This window comes from Cheilinus undulatus, linkage group 20 (genome assembly GCF_018320785.1).
Source record: "Cheilinus undulatus linkage group 20, ASM1832078v1, whole genome shotgun sequence".
Lineage (NCBI taxonomy): Eukaryota > Metazoa > Chordata > Actinopteri > Labriformes > Labridae > Cheilinus > Cheilinus undulatus.
This window is the reverse complement of record NC_054884.1, coordinates 18,848,180-18,865,589: the sequence shown is the minus strand read 5'-3', so window position 1 is coordinate 18,865,589 and position 17,410 is coordinate 18,848,180. Positions and strand designations below refer to the sequence as shown.

The following is a 17,410-nucleotide window of genomic DNA, read 5'->3' as shown; positions in this document are numbered from 1 at the left end:
GATGAGAATGATACTGATGGCTCATCTCCACATTCAAATACAAAACAAAAGCAGACTGCAAGGTTGCCTTTTTTAGACATACTTGTGCTTGTCAATGATTTGCGCTGTACACTTTGTAAAGCAGACCTCGAGATGGAGCAGACAGTGGACTAAATGAATGAAATGATTGTTCACAGAATTAACACAGCAGCACTGCCCTGTACAGAAAAAGCATGAGGCATTCAAACACAATAAAATCTTTTAATTTTGATCATTCTGAAGTCACACAGAAACACAGAATTTACATCCCCTATATTCTGTAATCCACACAAAGATCCATGACGTGATGTGGAAAACCCTCGGTTCCATGAAGAGTCGTTTTAAATGTTTGAATCAGCTCGATTTCACACAAGGAAACTCTTTGGACAAAAAGTCAAATACTATCAAGGCTTGCAGCATCCTGCACAACATCACCAAAAAGTTCTCAGTGCCTCCGCCGCCTTGCACCAGCACAGTTGAGCCCCAGCATCCCAGCAAGCAGCATTCAGTGGAAATCAACTCAGAGGCATTAAAAGTCAGACAGGAAGTCATTAAGACTCACTTCCTCCAAGTCTCCAAAAGAAAAACCCCACCAAGGGAAGAAATCACAGGAGAGAAAACAGAACAGGTGTGATGTCTGTTTTAGTGAAGAGGATCATCAACATAAGGACAAACACTGGAATCTAAACCCTTCTGATCTGTGCACGGTTTTTGGCAAGCTCATGCTGCGTGATAGAAGACTTGTTTTACATTTTCTTTGTCGTCTTTTTTTAAGAAGCAGTCAGTATTTTTGTTAATAAAAATATTTAATTAATTTTACAGCTTGAGATCATAGTTTTTCATTCTACATGTTTTAATTTTTCAGCAGAATTAAAACAGTCTATGCAATAATAATAATAATACACATTAAAGAGCTAATTGGAACAAAAATTTAAGTTAAATAAAATCTAAAGTGTTTCATGCATTCACAGTAAATATACAACATAAATGATTTTCATATTTACAGCATCTGAACAAACTTAGCTTTGAGAATCAAGCATCATATTTTAATTTAGTGCATGCTGTTAAATTTGAAAACAACATTGTTAAATTCTGCCATTTTTCTGAAACTCTCTGAGTGCAGTGGCGTTGGCATAAAACATGTCCTCGTTCTCATAAATGTTCTCCTCAGTCTTCTCATTTTGCTGCAGGATGTCCATGATGCATTGGTGCAAGAAAACATACTGCGACTGGAGAAAAGGAAACCACAACAGCTGGTCATTAAGAAAGCAGAACTTTGTGTTTAGGGTGCTATTACTTTAATCTCCTCTGCCTTTGCCACTTCATTGTGTGCAGTTTCACCACAGTGCTAACCTGTTAACCACAATCAACAGCATAATTTTTGAAAGCTGTAGTCAAAATGGTAAGCCTTTATGTTGGAAATCAAAGAATTTAAATGTGCAAAAAACAAATACAGTGAAGCTGTCATTATATCGACTGAAAGGGGTTTTAAAGTTTATACAATTAAGTTTAACTTTGCATACTTTATGTTTTACTGTAAGTATCACAAATATGAAGAGCTCAAACTCAAGCCCTGAGGTCAAGATACAGTGGGATCATGCGTATGCTTGCCCATTTTTGGGTGAAGAGCTTAAAACGGGCTGTAGAAAATACAAAATTAGATAACTATTTAACAGTCAAAAACAAAAAAAACCCTGCATGCATGAGCTGCTTACAAAGGAAGTGGTTTTGAAGCTTGAGATAATGAAAGTACCTCTGTTTGCACCATGTGTGGTCGGTTCAGCCTCATCTTGTGCACAAAAGCGTCGATGCCCACCGCCCGCTCTCTCTCAAGCTGCTGAAGCAGAACATCAAGAGCAATGATGGTTCCTGTCCTCCCAACACCAGCACTGAAAGAAAGTCCAGGTATGATGCTCATCATCAAATAGTCCACATGGTTTAAAGTAGTGTTTTTAACCTTGTGTTATTCAAAACTCACATAAAGTATGAGATAGAAAGTTTCAAATATAGGCTAGAAAATGATTCAGGTGACTATAATGCTAATGGATTATTATCATGAGACCAAGAACCAGAGTTGTAGAAAACCAAAACTAAAAAAAAAACAAAAAAAACAACGTAAGAATAATTTTAGTAACAATTTCTCATTGTCTCAGGCACAGTGATTCACATTATGGATGAGTTTGTTCATTACAGAATTTAGAAATTGGTTCTTCTCTTTAAAACACTGACTTCTGCATTCATTCACAGGTTCTACAACATATCTCCAATAATCACATCCCATTTAACCTGCTGGTCCAGACTACCCATCCCCCAACCTATCCACTCAAGTCTGGGGAGTGTACAATAGTCTGATCTGACTGTTAAAGGCTTCACACAATGGTAATTTTAGGTCTTTAGTTGTATTCAAATATTAAATTTAAATAAACAAAACTAGGCCTGTCCACAGAAATGCCTGGGCAGTAAATATGCCCTCCCCAGATGTCATTTAATGATATCAGTGGAACCGTAGCAGAAGTGCTAGCCTCTTGGCGGTTCTGATCAGCTTTGGAGCAGATGGAAAATTACTATGGAGCAGATGGAAAATTGCATTACTATTCTAACATCAACTGACCCGCCTTGGAAACATTTTCAAACAAGCAACAGTAAATAAAACGAGGCCCTAATGTGATACATAGTGAATAATTCCTCATTCTCACTATCTCCCCCTTCCTCTTGTATGAAATTAGCTCTCTCCTCATACTTCTATGTCTCCCCTTAAACTGTTTAGCATTTTCTTTACCCCATGTTTTGTTTCTGCTGGCTCTTTTTTTGTGTCCCACTGATGTGACATTATTCGTTGACAAACCTGCAGTCTTTGGCCAGGAGGATTTTTTCTCCACCTCATCTGTAGCATTTTCTCCTGTTCTCTGGCTAGGGCTTTGATGGCGTGTCGCTGACCTTGTTCACCAATCCTGCTGTTCTGTTGCATTTACCAGGTTTTTTCATGCCATCTAAATACACAAAGTCTCTGCTGTCTCCAAAGAGTAGCCTATTTTAATTATTTTTTAATCTGTATGGTTTTTACTTTTTCCACCCCTTCTGGGTCTAACCCTGTACAAGTATCTCACATTACAGATTAAAACTGAAACTAATAAAACCTCAACTAAAACTAAGCATTTTTCAAACCAACCAGCAGTAAAAACTATTAAAAACTAAACTGAAATTAAAAAGAAAAAGTGAAAATTAAATAAAGATAAAAACTTAGGAGAAACCCAAACTATTATCATAATCTTGTCAAGCACTCATAACGAACCTGCAGTGAACTACGGTAGGTGCTCCGGTCCCTTCTCTCTCTATGTGCCGTCTCACCAGTCCTCTGAACTGGATCAGGACCTCTGTGCCCTGTGGGACTCCATGATCTGGCCAGGCTGTGAAGTGAAAGTGTTTCACCATGCGCTCCTCTGAGCTGTTGTTCTGTGAAGAAGAATCAAAACACTGTTATAAAAACAGATACAGCAATAAGAGAATGAAAATGGCTGCTGTCAAACATCCTCCTCTTAGAGGTTAAAACTCTTATCTCCTTGATTTTTACAGAAATATGTCACCTTTTTTAACAATGGATGACTCTTGGAGTTTAGGATTAACACAATCTGTTTTCAGTCACTTTGTTGTGCTTTGTTACTTTGAGATACAAACATCAATATCATGTGTCACTACAAATGCTGCGGTTCATACATGTCTGACTGTAAATTCCCTCAAAGTCCAATTAAGCTCCTTCTGTTCAGATGTGATGGTGACCGACAGCTGTCCATACATGCGAGGATTTCTGTCTTCGGGCCAATACTGTTCACACTTTGTCTAAGAAAAGACATAAAGAAACAATACAAGATCATGAAACAGGTTTAGAATAAAAGGAGAAAAAGACCAAAACATCAGTGTTAATTCTGTCAACTATAACTGTGACTAAAAATGTTCGTTGACCTCCTTTTTCCATGAGGACAACAAGACTAAGACTAGCCAAAGACAGATTTCTGATGATAAAAACTCAAACAAAAAGTTAGTTTAGTTTTTGTCAAGGAGTCTAAAACGAGACTAAAATGTTAGTGCTGGACTGTTGGACGTTCAAAATCCATGATATTTCTCTACTGTGCATGTTTTCTGTGAAAATACATGGAGAGATTACCTAGAGACTAGAGCATTCAAGGTACACTGTATGGACAAAAGTATTTAGCCACACCTATTAATTATCAAATGAAGGTGTTTAAATCAGACCTGCTGCCACAGATGTACTGTATAAAATCAAGCACCTAGCCGTGCAGTCTCCATTTGCAAATATTTGTGATACAAAATGGGTTGGTTGAAAAGCTCAGTGACTTTTTCTTTTTTTTTCTTTTTTTATTTCATTTAACCAGGAAAACCTCACTGAGATTAATAATATCATTTACAAGAGTGTCCTGGCCAAGAAAGGCAGCAGCACAATGAACAGAGTTACAGACATGATATATAACAGTTGTAAACACAGATCAAACAAATCCCGAGTCACAGCGCACAAAGTCATTGGTCAAAACATCTACAACTTGAGGCATCATCCTCCAATGCCTTCAATCTACTTTTAAAAAGGTTTAAAGAGACCAGCGCCCCAAAACAAAGAGTCTCCTGCAGTAGATTCCAGGCTGCAGGAGCAGCGTACCTGAAACTCCTTTTACCCATTTCGAGATGGACTTTGGGAACAGAGAACAAAAATAAGTTTTGTGACTGAGTCACAGAGCAAAGACTGTAACTTTCAGAACTTTTCACATGAATAAGATCACACAAGTAGGATGAAAGTGTGGAACTGTGATGGATGCCACCTTTACAATAAGACAGGTCATGATATTTCCGCCAAGCTGGATATGCCACATTCAACTGTAAGTGATATTGTTAAGTTGAAGCATTTAGGAACAACAGAAACTCTGACACAGAGCAGAAGACCACATAAAATACCAGTTCGAGGTCAACAACTGCTAAGGCGCGTGGTGGGTTTATGTCGCCAACGTTCTGCTGATTCCATAACTAAGGAGTTTGGATTTTCCAGTGGCAATCATCTAAGTATAAAAATTGTCCGGGAGCGTCATGGGATGGGTTTCCTTGGCCAAGCAGCTACATGCAAGCCTCACACTGCCAGTGCCAAATGTTGGATGGAGAGGTGTAAAGCACACCAACATTTGGAACTGGAATGTAGAGCAGTTGAAATATGTTCTGTTAAATGACAAATCACGCTTCTCTCTTTGGCAGACTGATGGGCAAGTCTTGGTTTGGGGGATGCCAGGAGAACCTTACCTGCCTGACTGTGAAGTTAGATGGAGGAGGGATAATGGTATGTGGTTGTTCTTCTGGGTTTGGGCTGGGCCCTTTATGTCTAACCTTAATGCTTCAGCATACCAAGACATTTAGGACAATGCTATGCTTCCAACTTTGTGGCAACAGTTTGGGGAAGGCCTTTTTCTATTCCAACATGACTGTGCCCCACTGCACAAAGTAAGGACTATAAAGACATGACCTGAGATTATAAGTCAGGCCTCCTCGTCCAACCTCAGTGCCTGACATTAGGACTGGGCGATATATCGAGTATAATCGATGTATGCCGGCTTTTGCCACCCACAATGTATAAAATGACCATATCGCAAATATCCGGGTATAAATTATGTGGAAGTTTTGAGCTGTCAGCGTACATTTCTCGCCAGAGTATCGCTTCTCCCATTGTCCCTGAACGCATCTCTCACAGCAGCGAGCTCTCTCTCTGTCCTGCGCGGCTGCACCCATCCAGAAAACTCCTCTGTACATGCGCATCAGCGGCAAGAAGCAAGGAAAGAGGAAGGTAAACAGAGCAACGTGGCTAGTTAGCGGGGAGTTAGCTGACTTTAGAGACAGAAACAGTGCTGGATCTGCAGCGTTGAGCAGTCGTTCAATTTTGAAAAGGAAGAGGTTGAACTCACGCGGTATTTGTTAAAATACGCCGCAAGATGACTCCAAGATAACGGCGGCAGTAACACAACACCTCGCTAAAGACGTGAGCCCATTTATTTTTTATCATCAAACTAGTTTCATTTGGGGCTAAATTAAACATTATACAGCTGCAGAGAGGCCATTTCAAAATATCGCAATATATATTGTGTATCAGGATATACCAAAAAAATATTGGGATATCAATTTTGGGCCATATCGCCCAGCCCTACCTGATGTCATAATACTCTACAGAATGAATGGGCGCAGAGTCCCACAAAAACACTCCAAAACCTTGTGGAAAGCCTCATTACAGTCCCCGTTGGTGTAATGGTCTGGCAGCTTAATGCTTTTGCCCATATAGTGTATTTCATAACTTTTCTCAGTATATTTTGAAGTAATTGAAGTGTTATTAGTACATTATCCTAAGTGTTTTACATCTTTATATATCTGTTGACTAAAATATGATTAAACTTTTGGGAGAGAAAATGTCTAAAATGTGATTAAAACTAAAATTATTTTAATTAAAAGACCAAGACTAAATTCAGAATTCCAAAATTAACACCGCAAAACATGAGTGCATCTTAACACAGATTAACTTTCACTGCTCAGAAAACACATCAGCCTGGCAGGCAAATGACTGGGAACCAACCAGGATGTTTTAAGGGGGGTCCTTCCATATAATGTAGTATTAATAGATTTAAATTCTACCAAGAAACTCACCTTTCCGCTCTCTTTGCAGTTGGTTACCATTACGATACCTTTCACTCTCTGCTCCCAGATCATCCTCCAGAAATCATTGACAGTGGAGGGGAGAGGACCCTGAGTGGCAATATATTCTCTACTGCTGTTGTAGCCCTGTGGAGAAATTGTTAAAGCAAATTATCAATATAATATAAAAATAAATTATATTTCCATGCTCATAAAGGTCACAGTAAGTCAGTTTGAATTGCAAATGTATTTAAATATGTGCAGATGTTTAGAAATCATTTGCATCCTCACTTTAGACTGTAAATGATGCAAGCTTTTCAAACCTCCTTCTACTAATTACAGTTCACTTTAGCAAGAAAAGAGAGGTATTGTTATACTGTATGGTCACTTTATTAATGAGCACAATCACTATGAAACACTCTTACTACACAATTTTTAATGACTTTATGATACTTACAGGCATGTAATTGGCATTAATGTAGTCAGATGCCCCATCTGAAGATGACAGTTTCACTCGACACCAGTCATCTAGGATTACAAAACAGAGGATACCTCATCTGCAAAAATCTAAACTAAGTTAATAATCCATGACCAGGAAGAGTCAGTGAATCTGAATCCTTTTATGAGTCTTGATCGTTTGTGATTATGTGATTCAGAAGTTGGAGCGCAGGCTTACATGGCAGGACGTTGTTGAAACGATTCCTTGGTTTGTTCTCAAGAAGAATTGCTGCCTTGTGTGTCTGCTCTGTACCAACAGGCATGAGGCTCTAGGTGAGAGTTGTTACAGGTTAATTAATGTCATAACAATGAAATGGCAGGTTTATAGTCTTACTGGAAAATGTAAAAGGAAGAACAGAAGTGATAAACTTCCTTTAAATACCTCATACTCCAGGCTGAAACCTCTGCTCTCATCCATGCCTAACTGGTAAAAGTGGTCTGGAAACCTTTCCGCAGGAATAGCTCTTAAATAAGTCAAACATATGCCACCCCGGTAAATAAAGGCAGCTAAGATAATGTATATGAGCAACTAATACAATATATTTTTAATATGTTTTGTAACCCAACAGTTCCCTCACAAATTTAGATTATACACAAGCTACGTTTTTCTTTTTCCACACTGCAGGAGTCTGACTGTGTTGTTAACATCTAAGGAGAAGGCATAATGTTTACGTACTTGGACTTTTTCTTCTTGTCTTTGGAACCACCAATGAATGGATTATTATTCCTGTTAAAAGAAGCAGCAAGCCGCAGAGATAAAGTCTGATTTAGTACAGTTCACATGGAAATTAATCTGACAACAAGCAGAACCAACCTGATAATATCCGGTCTTTGTCGCACAATGAAGACAGCCAGACCAACCAGAACAACAAAAATGAGCACTCCTATTACTGACCCTGCAATAACCCCTGCAGAAAAGAGAAAAACCTGGATATAATGCTGTGTCACAGAAACGAGATACTCAACACTGAAGAGCAGCTTCTACTAATAATAAATTGATACCATCATCATTTCCCCATTGGAGTAAAACAAGAAGCAAGTCTGATACTGAACAGGAAAATAATGGGGGAAAAGTAAAAATACAACTAACTGAAATGTGTATTATCATAGAAAAACAAAATAAACTCACCTCTTGGATCAGTAGCACATGAAAAAACAAATGGTTGAGATTTCTTGTTCTCTGATATTGTCACCAAAGACACTTTGTACGTTTTTGCTGGTTGAAATCCGGCTATTTCAACATGTCTCTCTTTAGCATCCACAATTTGAGTTGATTTCGGTGTGATCACCTCCACTGCTGTCCAAATACCAGCTGGTGTGTCCCAGGCAATATGTATTGAATATCCAGATGCTACATATTTACACTGAGCATCCAAAGGTAGAGGATCTGTGTGAAACAATCAGGGGGAAACAACGACAGTACAGAAATAATAACACATATCAACATCATTTTAACGTGTAATTTTTTAAAACACAAATGATGCATTTCTGTGGAAACAACAAATAGATTAGAAGAAAATCCAACCTAAGTGTAAATCAAATATTGTAGATACAAGAAAGAACTTTAGCAGGTTACAAAAAAGACTGACAGTAATAGTGAAGCCTCCATTTGAGCTGCAAAAGCAATTAAGATCATAAGCATAGAGACTGATTTGCATGTGCTTTGCAAAGTTAGAAAATAGCACCAAAGTGCTAAATATAAAGGATCCTAGTATAAAGGCACACCACGCCTGCTGTCACAGCAGTTAATTCAACAACAGCATCAGGATGTGAGCAAGCAATAACATATGTACACCGTGCACTGCATACCCAATATTTTTGGTCAGAGTTTGATCAGTTTCTGTTAGAAAATAGTAAATATAGATATAAAATATACCCACTGTAATAAAATTATCTTGCTTACTTTATTCCTATTAGTACGATTTTTAAAAAATGATAGAATATTATATACTACCCACAAAAACGTTTTAGTGTATTACAGTGTAGAGATAGGCGATAAGAGGGAAATGAAGACAAAAGGTGGGATGGAGGGATACAGAGTGCAAGAACAAAACGGGAAGAGATGGTCAGGCTTGAATTTGTGGAAACACAGGGAGAGGCTCCAACAGACGTCGACTGTGTATGCATTTAGGGATGTCTGATGTCTGCAGCCAGGTGCCTCATTGAATTTAATACTCACTGATGGTCTGATTGTGCTTGCACTGGTCAAAACTTCTGGTTTCCTCCTCATATGTCAGAAAAATCTCATAGGTAGCTCCAGGGTAAAGGCCAGAAACTGACACCTCTTGTCCCTCAATACTGACATTGTGAGTATGTGATCCATTAGATGCTGTTCCATATGAGACCAAGCCATCGAATGTTCCTGTGATGGATGAGGTTGTAGTATGCCAGGGTACACTTTCACAGTCTATCTCTAAAACGAAAGATGGACAAATGCCAACATTAACTTTAGTTGGTAAAAAAATTCACACAATGTAATTAAAATGTAAAAAACAAAAATTACTTTTTTTCAAGAATCAGTGCTCGTAGTTAATGTACAACAGCAAAATCTGCCCTGATAGCAGCGGTGGACATACTTGTTACTGTGAAGTCTTCATAGGCGTTGCTGGTGAGTTCAAAGAACTCCGTGGTCACAGTAAACGTATACCTTGTTCCAGCCTTGAGACCGGAGATTGGGTGTGTCACCACATCTTTAGATCCAGGTACTCGAACCTCTTTCTCATTTATTTGAAGAATATAATCCCAGTCTTCCTTTGCATTCGGCCACATCAGGGTAAGACTGTGCACAGAGCGTTCAGTCACACTGACCAAAGCCACCTTTGAGGGCTCTGATGAAAGAAAACACTTCAGGTATCACCAGTAAAACGTGAGTATCTTAAATCTCATAATTAAAAGGTTTACTGTTATGTTATTAACTCTTTAGATGAACCTACACCTCCTTAGATTTTAAGACGAAAGAGTGAAAATATATCAAACCCACTCTCAGCTTTTCTGTCTTATTTGCAAGTGCATTGAAGCTTACCTTCCTCTCATTAAACTTTCTGTGAGGAACCTTTGGGCTGCATCAATTTTGCATGAAATAGAGGTTCTTATCTCTTTACTGCTGCATAAGTAGTGTTTTCTGAATAAAAATATCTGATTCTGACTCTCAGCAAATCTTTGCTTTGTAATATGGGAGCAAAGGCTTTCGGTAGTGTGCTGTCACTTAATTTGTTTGACCTCTGACCTGCAGCAGTGGATGCAGGCTTTAAAAGACACCATGTAGAGTTCATCAGTCTTCTTGCTGATTGTGTTTTCTGCTTTTGTCAGTGGCATAGTCACCAATACTAATTTCAGTTTGTTTCATAAACATTTAAAAACTACCCATTGGAGCTTTACACTTGTACTACTGAAGGACAGTCCAAAATGATGCCCTGCCAGAGTAAAACTAAAACTTGGTAGATATCTAATAAGAACATAATGTTAGAGCTAAATTTAGATTCTTGTTAGACTTTTTAAGGAAAATACACTCTTACCAGTGGCTGCAAGGTGGCTCCGTCCACTGCTGTTGATGGTTTTAAACACAGCAAAGACACTGAAACTGTATTTAGTCCCGCTCTCAAGTCCAGAGACTGGTGCTACCACTGAGTCATTTTCTTCTGATGCACGGACCTCCATCTCTACTCCATTATACACAAGTACATAATCGAGGATGACACCAACTTTTGCCCACTGCAGAGTGATGCTGGTCTCAGTCTGACCAGCTGAATTAAATCTGTCTGTGTTAGGGGGAGCTGTGGGTTTAAAAACATGGAGAACAAAATGATTCAATATGATTTATGTGTCAGAAGTATGTGAATTGTTGTTTTTCTGGCTTATGAAGCATGTTGGACATATGACACTTACGATGTATGGAATATTGTTATACTACAGTGAAATAAAATGATTGTCTTACCAGTGGCTGCAGTGATGTCCACTCCGCTGCTTGTGACATTTTCAAACACAGAGTAAAGAGTGAAGTTGTATTCAGTTGTGTTTGTGAGGCCTGAGATTGTCACTTGATTCCCCTCTGATGCAGAGATGTTTATCAAGCTTGGACCGTTCCTAAGTTTATAACTGAGGATGTTATTAACTTGAGTCCACTGCAGAGTGATGCTGGTCTCATTTTGTCCAACTGATTCAAAGCGGACTGGGTTAGGAGGAGCTATGGTGAAAAAAGACATGAAAAAATTGTTGTATCTGTTATCATATACATAAATAAATGTATTTATAGTCCTATGTGCTTTTTTAAAGTTCCTATTAAACTTATACTTGTATAAGTATCTTATTTTTGCAAAAGCAACCAAAAAAAACCCCTGCAATTTATTCCAGTAAAAGTTTTAAAAAACAATGAACAATTCTCTACTCTTTCATTTGTGTACAGTATTCTGTGTCAGCTCTTGTTAATGGCAAAATAAAAGGGACATTTCTCTCTTACCTGTATATGCAGTGAGATTTGCTCCACTGCTTCTGTCACTTCCAAACACAGTGAAGAGAGTGAATCTGTACTCAGTTGTATTTTTCAGATCATTGACTGTCCTTCTCACTACAGTTTCCACTTCTGGTACATCAAAGACTATTCCTTCTGCATCATACTGATGTTTAAGTATGTATTGGCTGTTTTCCACTCTGTTCCACTGTAGAGTTATACTTGTCTTATTTTGATCAACAGCCATCAAGTTCTCTGCATTGCGAGGCCCTAGAATGCAAACAAAAGTTATGAAGTCCTCTTGGAGCTATAAATTCATCTTGTCGCAATTGACAATATTCCAAGTTTTATTATTTAAGTAAGATGAATGAGACCCATTGTGAGAGCATGAAATAAATGTTCAAACAGCAATACAGTCAGAATATCTGGTTGAAGTATACACCATTGTGTTAAAGTTTACTCACATGTGGAAGCTTCAAATGTTTTTCCAGTGCTGTTGAGTTCATTGTACGTAGTGATGACAGTGAAAGTATACCTTGTCCCAGCTGTTAGAGGAGTGGCCTCATACGAAACAGTATTTCCACTTTCTACACTGATGGGAATGTCTTTGTCTCCATATTGAATGTAATATGTTGGGATGTTGTTGACTTTGTTCCATGTCAGAGTTATACTGCTCTCAGTTCGAGCCGTCGCGTCAATATTTCTGACATTACCAGGCACTGAGTAGACAAGGAAAGGCAAGGTGGGTTTATTTATAGATCACAAGTCATTCATAAAACACCACCAAATATACACCATTGTTTTCAAGTTTACTCACATGTGGAAGCTTCAACTGTTTTTCCAGTGCTGTTGAGTCCATTGAACATAGTGATGACAGTGAAAGTATACCATGTCCCAGCTGTTAGAGGAGTGGCCTCATACGAAACAGTATTTCCACTTTCTACATCGATGGGAATGTCTTTGTCTCCATATTGAATGTAATATGTTGGGATGTTGTTGACTTTGTTCCATGTCAGAGTTATACTGCTCTCAGTTCGAGCCGTCGCGTCAATATTTCTGACATTACCAGGCACTGAGTAGACAAGGAAAGGCAAGGTGGGTTTATTTATAGATCACAAGTCATTCATAAAACACCACCAAATATACACCATTGTTTTCAAGTTTACTCACATGTGGAAGCTTCAACTGTTTTTCCAGTGCTGTTGAGTCCATTGAACATAGTGATGACAGTGAAAGTATACCATGTCCCAGCTGTTAGAGGAGTGGCCTCATACGAAACAGTATTTCCACTTTCTACATCGATGGGAATGTCTTTGTCTCCATATTGAATGTAATATGTTGGGATGTTGTTGACTTTGTTCCATGTCAGAGTTATACTGCTCTCAGTTCGAGCCGTCACATTAACATTCCCGACATTACCAGGCACTGAGTAGACAAGGAAAGGCAAGGTGGATTTATTTATAGAACACAAGTCATTCATAAAACAATTGTTGCTGACGTACAGAGTTAAAAATAATACTATGAGAATTACAAAACATAAGATCAAGCAATGAAGGAATATGAAATGAGCAATAATATAACACTAAATGCAAAACATTACAACATGCTCAAGCTGCTCTGCATTACAGTGTTATAGTAATCTGAAGTCTCTGAGAGTATATCTTACTGACAGACACAGATTATCGACTGGTTTCTCTTTAATCAAAACCAATTATTTTTAATAATTCACTGTTTAATATTCTCCTGACGATTTAGGCCCACAGTTTGCTCTGTCTGTGTCAGGCTCAGTAAGTAAGCAAAATAAAAGATTTGAATAACAATAATTGTTTTCACATTGCGCTTTCTGTCTTATTAATGATGTCTATTCACCCAGCTCTGCTTTATTAAAAGTTAAATTGAAGACATGTTACCACAGATGAAGGACAGCAGCTCAGACTTACGATTTGTTGGTGTTGTTGGTGGCTTTGTTGTTGCAGATTTTGCTTCTGATCTTGGCATTAAGTCTGGTGTCAATGTTGTATTGGAATCCACAACACGCTAAAAACAGAGATCCACAGAACAAGAAAGTGTCAAAAGAGTTTATCAGACAATGCAAACTACAAAATTGCAAAAACAAAAAAGATTTCACTTATTTTATATCTGTACCATATTGTGTTTATCATTTATTTAAGAAAGCCTAACACAGAGGCTGAGAAAAAATACTGTTATTAGTGAAAATATTCTACGCTGAAGTCATAACCGTATATGAGATCTGAAACTTTATGTTGTCATTTTTTACCTGTTTTCAAAAGGTTTTATTATATAAATATGGGTTTCTTTGATAGAGTTGCCTCACATGGATGGTTCCCTTCCACCCAGTATTGTAGGCCTACATACACATATTTTTGACAAAAGAGACACAAATAAAATATCCAGTATTAAGCCACTCTATCAGGGCTACTCTAGAAAAAAAACTAACTAGATATTGTCAAGTTTTAAAAGATAGTTTACAAGAAAAAAATAGAAATATTTAAATGTAAAAACCATAAATCTACGTGAACCAAACTAAGAATCTATTTAGATCATGAAGTCTAGAATCAAACCTGTTTCTAGTTTTTTTCTTAGAACTCTTTCACTTTACACTTTTATTAATTTACTATTTAAAAAGCTCCAACTTTTTTAGTTTCTAATGTCAAAATTCAAGACTCCTTAAAATCTGAATTGCAGAGTTTGTTTTCTTGTAAATATACAACTTTATAATCTCAATAATGTTCATTTTTCATACTAAAACTGTTGAGTTTTTTGCTGAAAAATACACTGATTCTCTTTCTTTTCTTATCTTTTACGTTGGCCCTGATGAACGGTTGTTCATTAGGTTTCTAATCATGATTTAAAAAGAAAATGTGCATACATCTAAATTTGACAACATCAGAGCAGACAGCTCCCCCTCCATTTTGCTGTTTTTGTAAGTTGCAGTATTCTGACAAGTAATGCTTTATATAATAACATGCATATAACAACTTAAAGTTTTTATTCTTTTTTTATTTCCTGAATAGAGTTTTTCCACATATTTTTGCTCTTTGTTTGCTGCCTGATATTTCTGATTTGATAAGATTAGTCAGGCATGTACCTACTATTCATGTGCCAGTTTGTTATGATGCCAATCAATCCAGAATTTCTGCTTATTTTTCACAGAAAAAGGGGACTAGAATTTAGTATAAACCAAATCATTGATCACTACTTCCAAAAACAAGAGTAAAACTTGGAATGAAGTCTGCTAAGTGGTGTAACATAGAATTATATGATACATCTCACGCTTTAAAACAAGACAAACTTGACAGGATCAGTTTTGGCCTTTGAGGACAAGAAGTGTGATTATGTGCTTTCACTGGGAAAAAAAATCAACTGTCAAAATAATACTTTGATAAAACTTTGAAATGGACATTTTGGTGAAAATCCATTATCAAATGTTAATGCATGTGTAACTACAATTACTATATTTAATTGTTTCAGCTACATTTGACACTGAAAGGGTGTAATTTCATGTTACTGGGGTCACAGAACTACATAGACTTTAAATCATAAAAAGAAGTTTAAAATTTGAGTCAGTGGCTTGGAATGAAAAAAAGTCTAAACACAAAAATGAGTGATTAGTTGTACATATGCTTTATGCTGACGCACAGGGGCAAAAAATGTAAAGGAAAACATATATTCATGGTTAAAAAAAAAAAAAAAAAAAAAACTAAAAATAACACATGCTCTTTTCTAACCCCCAACCATTAAATATTCCTCTAGACATAACTAAAGGAAAAAGAATTGACATTGTTATTATTTTAAAACTCTCTAATCTCATGTGAATGAGGCGTGATGGCCATAAATGTAAGAAAATGAAATGTTTGTTTACAATATGAAATGTAGTTGTAGAATATGATTTAACAGAAATAAAACTTTTTGCTATCATACTTTAAAAATAGTGAAACCAGGGTGGACCAAATTTGACACACAAGGAAAACAAACATATAGTCCAAACTAAGAAAACACAAGGGTTAGAAATCAAATCTTTTCTAGGATTTTTTTCACATTTTTACCTCTGCCTCTTTATCCACACCTCAGAGACAAAGCCTAAACAGTTAGCAAAAAGATTACAAAAAACAACCACCAAGCACGTTTTTGTGACTGACTGAAAGTCATGTTTATTCAAAAACAATATTTGTGGTGAATAGTAAAAATCAAGTCTTCCAAAGGCTGTTATAAAGTTAAAAAAAATCTCTACTTTCTCAAAAATGAGAAATATAATTAAAAAACAAGTAACATCGCTTTTCTAAAATACGCCCTATAAAAAGGACAATAAATGCTGATTGTGCAGCTCTGGTTTATGTTTTATTTTTAGTTATTTCCTCATTCATACGTTTGTTCCTCTAACAAAGTCAGTGGGAAAAGTTTACTGCTACCGAGAAAGAACAAATTGTCATTTCTATGTTTCATAATCTTAAAAACTCCTTTACTCTCTTGTTGTTTTCTGTACAAACTTATATTTCAGATAATGTTATGACACATACTGTGCATGAATCTTAACTGTGGTTTAGACGCTATGGTTTCCTTTTATTGAGGGCAGCCTTCTCATGACTCAGTGTTCACTACCTGATCGCTATCACAGCAGAAGGTAAAAAACAGAAAGACTTACCCAAAGCAGATACAAGAAGACGTACAGCAACCACTTGTCTGAGATAAAAGATAAAGCCTTTGTCATTTTGATCAAGTACCGTCAACTTTTTCACTTTGTTTTAGTCCCAAGATGAACTTCAAGTGTCTATTTTCAGAACTTCCACTGCTGTGTTGACAAATAACAACACTTAAGCCTTAGAAAAAAGGTCTTCATGCCTGGGCTGACGCAGTCCAATATTAACTTTATTCCAATGGTGTTGACTTTTAATTCTTCACCATGTCCTCCCTCTGTAACCTCTGCTCCTTTCTCATATTAGCAAGTGCCTTAGTATATAGCCACTTCTCCTTTTTGGCCTTGAACAACCGCAGAGACCTTTGCCCCGCCTGCTACTTCCTTATTAACGGTCAAAGTGTCTCCACTTTACATATCTATTAACAGTAATGGCTTTATATTGCCTGTATCTTTAACATTATCATGGTCAGGTTTATTATTGTCCAGCTATATGATGTATGTGTTTCAACACCTATCTTCAAGTGTTTATTTCAATGAGTTCTTCATCAAAATCTCAGTCTGTTCTCTTCAGATGTGGTGTTTCTCTGTAGATTAGGTTTGAGTTTGGTTTCTTTTAACTTTTCTCGGGGCATTGATATTTATTGCTTCCTTTTGGTTAAACCTGTAAGGAACTGAGCTTATGAGAAACATCACTAGCACACCTTAAAAACATGAAGTGGTGATTGCCTTTATGGTTTCATATCATGGCAAACACGTCAATAAAAAGCAGCGTTTGTCAAAGAATATGCTGTTTCTGCATTTGGAAACACGATAGGGAAGTAAATCATAGTGTATTACAGGTTTACCCTCCTCTATTACATAAAGTACACAATCATGACTTTTAAAGAGAACTGTCATAAAGAACTTCTGTATACTGGAGTTTGTTTTGAATGTCACATCACTTTAAATTTATGCAAACCTTTTGAATTTTATTAATTCTGACCCATGTCTGCTAGATATTTTTAGTAAGTTGATAAGACCTGCAATTTAGAGATTTTAACAGGTGAAAATCCAGCTCTATCTAGTCTTAACTAAAACAAAACTCATCAGAAATCTACATATTTTATTCAGTCTGGTTG

The 17,410-nt window shown here is 37.0% G+C and overlaps 1 protein-coding gene across 1 annotated transcript; it reads right to left on the bottom strand.

Moving 5' to 3' along the window:
- Positions 1-328: 328 nt before the first annotated feature.
- Positions 329-16,613, bottom strand: LOC121528249 (receptor-type tyrosine-protein phosphatase H-like). Its single transcript, XM_041815579.1, has 21 exons — positions 16,299-16,613; positions 13,576-13,672; positions 12,806-13,060; positions 12,453-12,707; positions 12,100-12,354; positions 11,645-11,905; positions 11,123-11,371; positions 10,704-10,961; positions 9,765-10,016; positions 9,368-9,601; positions 8,318-8,575; positions 8,003-8,096; positions 7,865-7,915; positions 7,571-7,652; positions 7,367-7,457; positions 7,148-7,218; positions 6,703-6,837; positions 3,733-3,855; positions 3,311-3,471; positions 1,772-1,907; positions 329-1,247 (listed from the first exon to the last, which is right to left on the bottom strand). Exons 1-21 carry the CDS (start codon positions 16,362-16,364, stop codon positions 1,104-1,106), a joined length of 3,528 nt encoding a protein of 1,175 aa, XP_041671513.1. The 5' UTR covers positions 16,365-16,613; the 3' UTR covers positions 329-1,103.
- Between the last annotated feature and the right edge of the window lie 797 nt (positions 16,614-17,410).

Bases quoted from the DNA above. Each gene is read 5' to 3' on its own strand.
- LOC121528249 (XM_041815579.1), bottom strand. From the start codon at position 16,364: ATGACAAAGGCTTTATCTTTTATCTCAGACAAGTGGTTGCTGTACGTC. The intron at 10,962-11,122 runs GTAAGACAATCA...TTAAACCCACAG, and splicing joins GGACATCACTGCAGCCACTG to CTCCCCCTAACACAGACAGA. The intron at 8,097-8,317 runs GTGAGTTTATTT...TCTTTTCTGCAG, and splicing joins ATGTGCTACTGATCCAAGAG to GGGTTATTGCAGGGTCAGTA.